Source organism: Babylonia areolata, chromosome 18 (assembly GCF_041734735.1).
Source record: "Babylonia areolata isolate BAREFJ2019XMU chromosome 18, ASM4173473v1, whole genome shotgun sequence".
Classification (NCBI taxonomy): domain Eukaryota; kingdom Metazoa; phylum Mollusca; class Gastropoda; order Neogastropoda; family Buccinidae; genus Babylonia; species Babylonia areolata.
Genome location: NC_134893.1, coordinates 8,913,217 through 8,925,716, shown reverse-complemented (window position 1 = coordinate 8,925,716; position 12,500 = coordinate 8,913,217). Strand labels below are relative to the sequence as shown.

The following is a 12,500-nucleotide window of genomic DNA, read 5'->3' as shown; positions in this document are numbered from 1 at the left end:
AACAAAGAAAATAAAACAGGACTACAAACATCACCCTGTTTAACCCCCTGTGTACATCTGATATACTCGCTAAATTTAGCACCACATCTTATTTTAGCTTTAACATCCTCATACATACTTTTAATACAGCAATAAAGTTTACCTTTTATTCCATTTTTTGTAAGAATCGGCCATAAAAGTTTTCTTGCTACTGAATCAAAGGCTTTTTCGAAGTCTATAAAAGCAACGTATAATTTTCGATTATGTGCAAACTGCTTTTGAACAGCTGCCATTAAAGTGAACATATGATCAACAGTACTGTAACCCTTCTTAAATCCAGCTTGGTATTCACTTGTCACGTTGTTCAATGTTATCCATTCAGTTAATCTTTCGTTAATAATGGAACCATATAGTTTACTTGCTATATCACATAATGATATCCCTCTATAGTTATTCGGCTCATTTCGTTCACCTTTTTTAAAGAGAGGAATGATAATTGACTCTGACCAGTTTTCAGGATAGATTCCCTGGTCAAACAAAACATTAAACAACTTGACAAGAAAAGTGATGGCAGGTTCACCAAAGTTCTTATAAAATTCACCAATCATTCCGTCCGGTCCAGCGGTTTTCCCATTTTTTAACTTTCTTATTGCTGACAATACTTCTTCTTTGGTGATAGTCCGATCTAAAAAGGCCGTGTTCTGATCTTCCATTGTCATAATATGTTCATCATCACGTGACATTTCATTTTCCTGAGCACTACAATCAGTATTACTTTCTTTTTCCAATATTCTTTTAAAATGGTTATACCATTCCTCCATTGTGATACTGTTCTTGGCAAAGACTCGTTTACTCAATAAACCCCGAACATTTTCCCAAAAATCTTGCTGGCTGTCAACAGAAGTAATAATCTGTTTCAACAATGAGTTATTATACAACCTTTTCTTTCTAAGTAGCATATTTTTGTATTCCCTTCGTGCTACACAGAATAAATCCCTGTCAACAGCATCCAATGTTCTGTTAAATTTTCCCAACAAACTACGCACTTTTTGTCTAACACATCTACATTCAGTATCAAACCATTTATTTTGCCGTATATTTCTATTTACACATATTTGCTGTTTCATACAATCTGCCGCTTGCTTTATTGTGTTGTTAAAGATTACAAGTGCCTCATTAACATTAATATCAACCAAATCTGTAGCATGTGACAATTCCAGACATATCTCATGTGACTTTAACTTATCAACAAAACCAGACGCAAATTCATTTTTCCACACATATTTTTCAATGTACTCTCTTTTCTCTGGTGCAGCTGTACTTCCGTTCACAAGAGGAATTTGCACGTGAAATTCCAAAGGCATGTGGTCAGATTCTATTTTTTCTTTTACACAAAATTTACAGCAAGAATTTATAAACTCGAAAAGATCAAACGATGCAATAAAATAGTCATTCACACTGCTACCAGTGTCACTTATATATGTGTAACGACCATTACTGTCACCGTCACATACACCATTGAGAATGTATAGACCAAAAGCATCACACATATCTAACAAGCTTTTACCGTATGAATTTAAAATCCTGTCTTCAGAGCGTCTGCTAATTTTAACCAAAGAGTACTTATCAAACCATGAAAACGTTTTCATTTCTTCACTGAAATCTGGAAGTAAGTCGGCAGTTCTACCATTAAAATCACCACACATCAATACAGAAATCTTTTCATCAGAACATAAATTATCCATCAAACAATCCTCGAGCTGACTAATACCATTATCGATGTTAAACACTGAATAGTAAGGGGACTTTTCCGGAGGCACATATCCACACACATACAAAACATCATTGGGCAAATGAAATAGTTTCTTATCAAGGATAAATAACAAAACATTATCAATATCTACATTTATTCTCCTCACCTGTTTAACAAGAGCGTTCCTAACCAAACACACTACTCCTCCTGAACGTCTACCCCTTTCTGTAAATTTAATTGCTGGTTTCACAAACACAGTATGATCATCGAAAATCGAAAGTTGAAAATCATCAAGAAAAGTTTCGACAAAGCAAACAAAGTCAAACAAGGACACATATTCCACAAAATCTGGATCTGAAATTTTAGAAAATAACCCATTAACGTTCCAATGCAGGAAAGAATAGTTGTTCAAATTATGTACACATTTTGACTTGTTACAATTTTCATCCACTTTTTCTAACTTTTGAACACTGACACGCCCACTGCGACATTCCTCAACAAGCGTAGGTGCACCCGTACCGATATCAATGTCACCCTCCACTGTTGTCATGCCATGCCTGTTGAATGCCGAACTCACAGCAACAGCTGTTTTATTTACATTTGCACGTGCTGTGTTCAGTCCTCCCCACCCCATCCCCACTACCGGTGTCGTGATGAAATTGTCCCTACGTGTGTAATGTCCGTCAACAGTCCCATCCCATCTGCACTGTCCAGTTGTCAACAATGGCCGGCCGTATCCCTAGGCCACCTCCACAATGCTGCGGTCGTCATCTCCCAGGAAGAATTTCTTTCCATCGATCAGGAGGTGGTCGTAGATCATGGTAGCCCTTTTCTTTTGATTCTTTGCCTCTTTGAGATGAGGTGACAGTTTCTTTCTGATGTTCCTGACTCTCAAGGAGAAATCCTCACCGATGAAAATGTTGCTTCCCTGCAGCTTCCGCTTTGCCTTCAGGATGCTCACTTTGTCTTTGTAAAACGTGCAACACGCTATCATAGGCGAATCCTTGTTCGTGTTTAGTCGGTGGACCCTATCAAAACAGACATCTCCTGACACTTCTAGCGTGTCAGTAATCAGGTCTTTGAGTTTGTTTTCACAGTCTTCCGGTGTTTCCTTCTCAGTTCTTTGAATGCCATGGATAATGAGATTTTTCCTCTTTGAGCGACACTCAAGATCATCGACTTTTGATTCCAAATTCTTTACATTTTCTTCCAGTTTTCTGTTTGATTCTCTCAAGACATCATTTGAATGCTTCAGAAATGTCACTTCTTCATTAAGAGATTGAACATCATCTTTCATAGCGGAATACAAATCTTTGATTTCCCGTAAATCATCTTTGAGTTCACCAAATTTAACATTCATGTTTGTCATGATGTCAGTCAAAGTTGGTTCTGTTCCACATGTGACCTGTCCTCTCGTCTGAACCTGTTCTTCATTGTCTCTCTCCAGACTCACCCTTCTAAGTCCGCTGCTGCTGGTCAGTCGAGACTGCCTCACGCTAGCTTGCTTGGGAGGGCCAGGATTGACTTCAATGTCCCCGCACTGCATGAGGAGATTGCTGAGAAAAATCACCGAGAGGGTCAGTCCCACTATGACACCGTCCAGCCGGTTTCTCGGCTTCAATGTCGGAAATCGTGAAAGAACTTTCTTCATGGCTCTACGGAACATAAAACAGATGAATATGGCCACAAAGGATCCACATCTTGCCCGGAAAGCGAGAGGTACTGCAGGCATGGTACTGCAACTACTCCCTGGCAAACTTTCAGAGTCGGTACTGGTCACTGACTTCCGTATAAACTGCTAACAGCGAGAGACTTCGACACACGTCTTCCTCTCTTGAGTACACGTGAACTCCCCCCGAGAGAGAGAGAGAGAGAGAGAGAGAGAGAGAGAGAGAGAACACAAAAAGGATCTATTTAGGAATGCCACATATAATTCATATTAAGCCTTCCCTCAGACAGACGCACGCGCACACCACACACACACACGTGCGCGCGCGTATTCATGAACATCCCATTCCCAGCTCCTTTCTTGATACACCATGAGTCTGTGTACAGCCCTTTGGTCAGACGCTGTGCGTACATTCACGAGTTAAAACCTACTGGGCATAACTACTTTATTAACCATTCTCGCCGTCCGCCTTAAATGTGATGTTTTCTGGTTGTACCAATCCGGTTTTTGAACAAAATATACTACCCTTTCAAACGTCCATCCTCCTCAACCCTCCGCGCTCTCTCTCTGTCCCCGTATCTCATCCCCTTCACCTCTCTTCCTCTCTCTCCCTAACGGATAACATCGAAAACCACAGATGACATCACCTGTCACTTACAGCTGTGGACGTGACGTTGCCGACGAAGATGACTGTTACGGGGGATATCCATGGCTGACGACGGAAGAGAGAAGATGGCCCCAAGTCCGATAAATAAATAAATATATATATATATATATATACACACAAAAAGACACCCAAGAATGTTCGGCCGACAAGTCAACACTTGTGCTCTATTCCCAGCGACGTTATAATTATGTCACTGATGCACCTTTTTGTTGCTGTTGTTGTTTTTTTCCCAAAGATCACAGCCCCAAACGTGATGTAAAAAAAAAAAAAAAAAAAAAAGTTCCAGTAAACGAACGATTTCGTGGAATGTTAAACACATTGACACTAAAGACTAAACAAAAACTAAATATTTCAAATAAAGAAAGAAATATTGAGCATAATATTATAAACGCAAAAGAACCAGCTTACCTACCAAATGAACAAGAAGATAAATACAAAACATTCTTTAAGCCTGCCTTTTTAGCATAGAACTCAAAACAAACAAACGACACATGCGCGTACATACGCTTTCCAGTGGCACGCACGCTGATGCATACATATACATGCACGCACAGAGACAAACACACATACACATCTACGCAAATGAGCACATACCGCTTGACAAACATCTTCATTTCTTTTCTTCAGATACACCATACTCAATGACATTTTTTTATCCAATCAAAATTACGTATTTGTAAAATAAACCGTCCAATCGATAAACAGATAAAAGATGCACATATAAAAAAAAATGTATAAGTGACTGCACATACAAACACACAAAAACAAAAACACCCTAGCCCTCACGTCTCAGCTACAGAAAAAAAAAGAAACAGAAAAAGAGAAGTCACAAGCACCGGATTTGCGGTGGCCTCACAAGTCCCTCTCACTCTCACAGCCATCAACAACAACTGCCGCCACCACCACACACCGACGACGACACTTCTGGCACCGCCGCGACAACGATGGTACCACCACTACTGCGATGGCAACTGCCCTTATTTCTCTGTGTGTGAGAGTGTGTATGTGTGTGTGTGTGTGTGTGTGTCTCATTCTCTCACCTCGCGTCCCTCCCGCCCGCACGCCCACCGTGCTCGCCTGATAGTTTCGTCGTCGTCGTTGTCGAAGAGCGCCTGTTACCGAGCGCCATCAGCGACCGTACAACTACCGGTGTTAGGTCAGGGAAATCACCCCCCCCCCCTCTCCACCTCCCCCCCCCCCCACACACACACACTCCTAGATATCCTTACCACCACCACCCTTCCTCCCACACCCCTGCCTCTTGACTCTATCTCCATCACAAAGGCAAGTTCTAGCGTTCGCAGCTGACCGAGCTATAAAGGGATGGGTGAGTTAATTGATTTTACCGATGGGATGACTTCTATTTACTGGGTGAGAGTACTAGTGAATAGAGAGTGGGAGAGAGGGGAGCGTGGGAGGGACAGAGCGAGACAGAGGGAGAGGGAGATAGAGACAGAAACAGAGAGACAGACAGACAGAGAGAGACACACAGATAGAAAGAGGACAGAGGGAGAGGGGAGAAGTGAAGGGGGAGAGAGAGGGGACAAAGAGATAGATGGGAGATGGAAGAGAGAGAGAAAAGAGGAGAAAGAGAGAGAGAGTGAGAGTGAGAGAGAGGGAGAGAGAGGAGGAGGAGGTGCAGGGAAAGACAGGTACATAAAAAGGGGAAGAGAGAGTCTGCTTGAAAGGATGACTGGTTATGTTATTACTATCTCGAGTGAGTGGCAACACTGCACAGTTGATGCAGGTAAACTGACTGGGTAGGTGGGTGGTTGGAGGGCTGAATGAGTCATACACAGGATATTAATTTTGGTTTTGTTCTGTTTGCTTAGCTGAGGGAATGAACGACAACAGAGACTTGTGGTCCGTTAACATGTTGTGTCTTCCGCTCTCTCTTTCTCCTATGTGTGTGTGTGTGTGTGTGTGTGTGTGTGTGTGTGTGTGTGTGTCTGTGTCTGTGTGTGTCTGTGTCTGTGTGGCTGTGTGTTTGTTTGTCTGCGTGTGCCTCTTTTCCCACCTATATGCACTTCTCTCATTCGATCTATTTCTGTGTCCTTCTCTCTCACTCTTGCATGGATGACAACGTGGTCAGACACAAGCGAAATCCGAGCCGATGCATTAATTTGCCTACCACCTAATACAGAAACACGAGCCGTCACCCCCATCTTGCCCCCCTCACCCCCAACTGTCTTCATCCTGCGCCAGCCCCCAACCAAACCTCGCCTGCAAATCAGCAGAGATCGATCTTTATGCTAGGTATGTTCGGAAGGACCACCCCCTCCCATTTCCACAGACACACACACGTTCACAAACTTACTGGGAGATGGGGTAAGAGGGTACGGCAGTGGTCACTCAGTCTACACCCAGTTTCCCAGCGCACTAGGGGAAGGGGTACGGGCAGGGTTCATTCAGTCTCCTGCCTACTCTCCCCCCGTCTGCCAACACACTTGTGTAGGGGGTGTGGGGGTGGCAAGTGGTCTCTGTCTCCCCAAGTCTTCCAAAAGACCTGTCTAGGGACGGGGGTGGCAAGAGGTCACTCAGTCTCCCCCAGTCTCCCAAAACACTTGTCTAGGGCTGGGGGTGGCAAGTGGTCAATTAGTCTCCTCCAGTCTCCCAAAACACTTGTCTAGGGCTGGGGGTGGCAAGTGGTCAATTAGTCTCCCCCAGTCTCCCAAAACACTTGTCTAGGGGTGGGGGTGGCAAGTGGTCAATTAGTCTCCCCCAGTCTCCCAAAACACTAGTCTAGGGCTGGGGGTGGCAAGTGGTAACCCAGCCCCCCTCCACCCCCCCACCCCCAGTCTCCCAAAACACTTGTCTAGGGCTGGGGGTGGCAAGTGGTCAATTAGTTTCCCCCAGTCTCCCAAAACACTTGTCTAGGGGTGGGGGTGGCAAGTGGTCAATTAGTTTCCCCCAGTCTCCCAAAACACTTGTCTAGGGCTGGGGGTGGCAAGTGGTCAATTAGTTTCCCCCAGTCTCCCAAAACACTTGTCTAGGGGTGGGGGTGGCAAGTGGTCACTCAGTGTGCCCTGCAGTGTTCCAACACACATGGGGAGAGAGGCGGCAAGTGGTATCTCAGTCTTCCCCCAGTCTCCCAAAACACATGTGAAAGGATGGCAAGTGGTCTCCCCCGCCCGCCGCGCCGCTCCCCCCCCCCCCCCCTTCTCAATCCACACGTGATCAATTCCCAGGACATGAAAGGTGTCAGCGCGGCACACGCACAAAGATGAAACCCTCCAGGGGGGGGATGGCGTTGTGGCCACCTTGTCGGGTAGAGAAGTAATCAGTCCGTCTATATGCACGCTGCCTGTCTCCTGTCTGCATGCATTTCTTCAGCGGGAGGAAAGAGGTTTGGGATTTTCACGCGCGCGCGCAGATGCGAGAGAAAGAAAGAAAGAGAGGGAGAGACAGACAGGCCGACAGACTAGATAAATACTCAGAGACAGAGAGACAGCGACACAGAGAGACAGAGACAGCGAAAGAGAGAGAGAGAGAAACACACAGAGAGAGAGAGGGGGGGGGGAACAGATTTAATGGACCGTGTTCCTGGCCTGTCAAAACTGTCTTTCCCTCTCGTTCCTCAATCTCTGCCGGTATATGGGGGAGACAGGATGGAAACAAGATCCAGGCTCATCGGAATTCCCCTTCCTGTCATCAAGAATCAGTTAAATCGGGGTGAGGAACGGCTCAAATTCCTGAATAATAAAAAAAATGCATCCCAGGCACGTGTTGAACAGCATCCGGGATGTTCGGATTACCGTTCACCCCCCCCCACCCCACCCCCCCCCCCCCCCCCCCCCCCCCCACCAACCCACCCACCTTTCCCCCTCAGTCACCCTACTTGCTGTAACCCCACACCCACCCCTATCCTCCCCCTGGGATCTGTCACCTCCATCTCCACCACCCCTTTCCCTCCTATATTTACATATATATATATACATACCCTCAGCTCTTCTAAACCTCTCGTAAACGAAATATTTTTGACATTTATCTTGATTATTCCGGGTTGTCAAAAAGCTTTCTCCACACAGCCTGGTAAAAAAAACAACCAACCACTACCTGGGTCCCTGTCATGTTCGACACGTTATTCTTACCAACCGACGTACACTACCGAGACAACTGATAAGCATCTGATGTCAAGGATAAGGAACAGGAAAGAAAAAAAGTTGGGTAAATCAATAGACTATCCAAGGTTCACTCAGCTCTGAGGTAACGAGAGGGAAAATGTGAGCCAAGTACAACATGACAATCGGTGACAGTGAAAGTGAACGACAAACTGCCAAGGACATCTTTATGTTCCAAGAACATGTTTGTATCGACTGTGAAAAAACAACAACAAAAACATGGAAAACGCTGGGGTCAAAACGGTAATCTGCCAGAACAAATTACAAAGGTGGAAACACACACACACACACACACACACACACACACACACACACACACAGAGATAGAGAGAGAGGGAAAGAGAGAGAGAGAATTCTTCTTCTTCTGCGTTCACTCGTATGCACACGAGTGGGCTTTTACGTGTATGACCGTTTTTACCCCGCCATGTAGGCAGCCATACTCCGTTTTTGGGGGTGCATGCTGGGTATGTTCTTGTTTCCATAACCCACCGAACGCTGACATGGATTACAGGATCTTTAACGTGCGTATTTGATGTTCTGCTTGCATATACACACGAAGGGGGTTCAGGCACTAGCAGGTCTGCACATATGTTGACCTGGGAGATCGGAAAAATCTCCACCCTTTACCCACCAGGCGCCGTCACCGTGATTCGAACCAGGGACCCTCAGATTGACAGTCCAACGCTTTAACCACTCGGCTATTGCGCCCGTCGAGAGAGAGAATATTTGGGCTAAAGTAGACGGTGAAACATCATCACACTGAGTGTAAAACACAATCGCGTTTCAAAGCCATGACCCATATTTCAAAATGTAATGTTTTAGATGAGTGAGATCCGTAGAGATAAAACAACAAAAACAACAAAAACATTCAGGCATATTTCGCATTTCTTGGTAGAATTCGGAACCTCAAAGCAGTCAACACAAAATGAGAGGAGAAAAAAAACGGGCTATTCAATCCAGCCGGAGAGCCAAGGACGGGAAATATCACCCCCGTCACAGATGTCACCGACACAAAACCTGCATCCTCCAGAACCCGAATTCGATGCGAGCAGGTCAAACTGACACCAGGATCAGCACGTAGGGCAAACACCGACATCACCAGTGTTTGGGGAAACTGGACACCCGGCTGTCCGTTTGTGCCATTAGTCACAAGGTCCATCAGAGTGTCCTGTGTTAGTAACCTGAAGTCACTGTCCGTGTTTTATTGCCGAGGCTTTGAACCAGATAACGTCAGTGTGTGTGGATGGGTATTGTTGTTGCCAACGTGCAACTTTTTTTTTGGTTTGTTTTGTTTTGTTTGTTTTGGTTATCTTATTTCTGCTCTATCTTGCCGTCACATGTTGAAACTCGTTATGGGATGATCAAGTACTCTGCGTCGTTGGGGATGCTGTCTTAGGCACGTGGGGTGTGTGACGAAATACAGTCTAGACCACAATGCAAACCGACTGATTCAAACTCAACGGGCCTTAAAACGGGAGTTGAAGGTTGAACGTGTGCACATAACCATCAGCTCCAACGTTAAAGAAAACGTGGGCGAGAATCGCATAAAATGCCAGGCACACAGACGCCTCCCCCCCATCCCCCCCCCCAAACACACACACAATGCTTTCAGCATCGGGCGTGTAAAATTTAGAGAACCATGTAACACTGCACGCTGGACTATAACGGAGCGACCAGGCGTGAAGGCTGACGGTGTAACGGAGGATTGAAGCTGACACCAACCACAGACAAAAACCCTCCACCAACATCTAGGAAATATAATCGCACCCTCGGCTTTCTGGGGTCGTTTTTCTTCTAATGCCTTGTCCTGCTCCCAACGCCCTTGGAGCCATTTGCTGGTCAACAGGCTCACAATGCCAAAAGCCTGTCCTGATCGCGGGAACACACACGGCTTCCACCTCGCCACCCATCCATTTTTCTTCGTCGCTGATGACTGTAATTTTGTTCTCCGGCAAAGAGCACCAGGGGCTGCAGATGAACGAGCCTTTGGCGTGCCGGTGTACAGTGAATGAGTTCACCCTGCTTACCTCACTGGTTTGGCCAACAGCCCACAAACCACGCTCACTGGGAATGAATCCGGACTGGCCACAGTTATCCGATTGACCAAACATGCGGAAGTGACTATGTCCGAAATCAATCAATCAATCTATCTATCTATTTATCTACCTATCTATCTATCTATTCATCCACCTATCCTCTGTCTAATATGCTATTTTTGTTTTAATTGTGTTTTGTGTGTGTCTGGTCCTTTGGCACAACAAGATAGCAATCACAGAAAACATCATATCAAGCCGCACACAAAAAAGCCAAATCATATAAAACATTATCACCATGTGACTTCAATGCCACTGTTGAACCGAACTGAACTGCAATGCTATAGAACTCGAACTTTTGAGCCCTTCTTGTTTTGTTCGTGATTCAACTATGTGTTGTATTGTGTCGTATTGCATTCTATTGTATTACATTGTATTGTGCTTCAGTCAAAACATTTCTTTGGGAAATTCGGGCTGCTCTCCCCAGACAGATCTCGGTTTATAGTCTCATCCGAAAGACTATCAGCCAGACCACTCCTAGAAGACTAGAGGAGGGAGGAGTCAACTTCCCCGTCCGTTTGTCAATGGAACCCAGTTATCTCTCTCTCTCTCTCTCTCTGGCAGGGCGCTCTATCCAATGGCTTACGTGTGGCTCTCTGCCTCATCATCCGTGTGAATCCAGACCTGGCCAATAAAGAGTGGCGAGGCTTCCCACCGTGTGCAGCCGGAGAGGAGATATCCAGTCCCCAGGTATACTCTGGATCGCAGGCGTTTTACGGCCGTTTCCATGACAACGGCTTCTTAATGTCCCATCCAGGCTTTTTTGTGCTTCCGCCTCTTCGTTTTTATTTCAAAGAGATCATTTTCCACTTCAGGTATTCTGGACTTAAAAAAGATACCTTGGTTTTGCGAGTTACTTCCATTCCCAGCAACTGGAAGGGAGGGGGGCGGGGCATGTTGTTCTGGTCGTGGCTGAAGGGTTTTGAGTGCTGCGGGGCCCTAAATTTGTGGTGGGGATTGCGAGGAAGGCCAATGTGATCAGTTGACCACATGATCTGCATTGATCTGGACCAACGAACGGCAATCACCGTGGCACACAGCACGTCAGGACACCGGCTGGTATAGAAATCTGTGCAACACACTGCTGACATGGAAGCCTTGGTGTTTCGTTCAAGTTTAATGTTAACGCCATTTTTCCTCCCAAACACCTTGCATCACTGCCTCCGTGCTTTCGACTACCATACCTCTCTTGGTTTCTTTCTTGTCACCTCCACACCATTCTGCAATCCTTTCATTGGCACTTCCATACATACACCACTGGATTCCCTTCATTTGACTTTTTGTGCGTGTGCAAATTTTGATTCCCTTCATCAGCATTTCCATACGTATACAAGTCGAGATTCCCATCATTGGCACTTCAATACCACTCTGGATTCTCTTTATAGAACTTTCATGGTATTCTGGATTACTTTGACTATCACTTCCAAACCATTATGGATTCCCTTCATTCGCACTTTCATGCCAATCTGAGTTCCGGTTCCCTTCATTAATACTTTCACGCCATTCTGAATTCCCTTCATTAGCACTTTCACGCTTAAAAACATCCTGGGTTCCCTTCATTTGTACGTGTCTCCTGGGAATTGTAAGCCTGTTAGAAAGATTATTCAATATCTTTGTTTTCAGGATCTTCGGAGAGCACGTGTGTCGGTTGGGTCTTTTTCTTTGTGACAATGACCACAATCAACAAACCGGGAGGGAGATGGGAGGCAAGGGTGTGTGTGGGGGGGGGGAGGGGGGGAGCGGGGTTAAGCCAGCTTCAGACTTTTCCCCACCCCAAACCCCGACTCCATTATCTCACACACAGACACCAACATGGTGATACAGAAAAACAACAACAACAACCCAGCACGCACCTGCCACTTCGCTGACCAAACAGCTGTCGCCGATTGACCGGCACGTAACTGCTGACCGTCTTGACGACAAAGGGATTCCGTCATCATCCGACAGATTAACCCCTTGACTTATGCTGACGAGTATGTTTGTTGGTGAAGGGGCGGTCACATCAGCTACGAAGCATACTGGTCAGGGTGTAAGTCACCCTTTCCCTACAATCATGAACTGCTTCACCTTGGGACTGTATCACTTTTGTTCATCATTGCCAGTTCTGCCACTGACAAGAACACAAAAATCCGAAACTGCTTTTTGAAACTCTAGTCCCATTTCAAAACGTTCAGCAGTTTAGGGGTTAAAGGCAAGGCCATGAATCTGTTACCTACGT

The 12,500-nt window shown here is 45.5% G+C and overlaps 1 protein-coding gene across 7 annotated transcripts in view; it reads right to left on the bottom strand.

Annotated features, from left to right (window-relative positions):
- Window positions 1-12,500, bottom strand: part of LOC143292420 (dual specificity calcium/calmodulin-dependent 3',5'-cyclic nucleotide phosphodiesterase 1A-like) — a 447,558-nt gene that overhangs the window by 128,322 nt on the left and 306,736 nt on the right. Inside the window, exon 1 of one of the 7 annotated variants that reach the window (XM_076602679.1) lies at window positions 4,060-4,148. The exons of the other annotated variants lie outside the window; for them this stretch is intronic. Coding sequence (XP_076458794.1) covers window positions 4,060-4,111 — 52 coding nt within the window. The 5' untranslated portion in view covers window positions 4,112-4,148. Of the gene's footprint in view, window positions 1-4,059; window positions 4,149-12,500 lie in introns of those variants that run through there. 7 annotated transcript variants of the gene reach the window in all.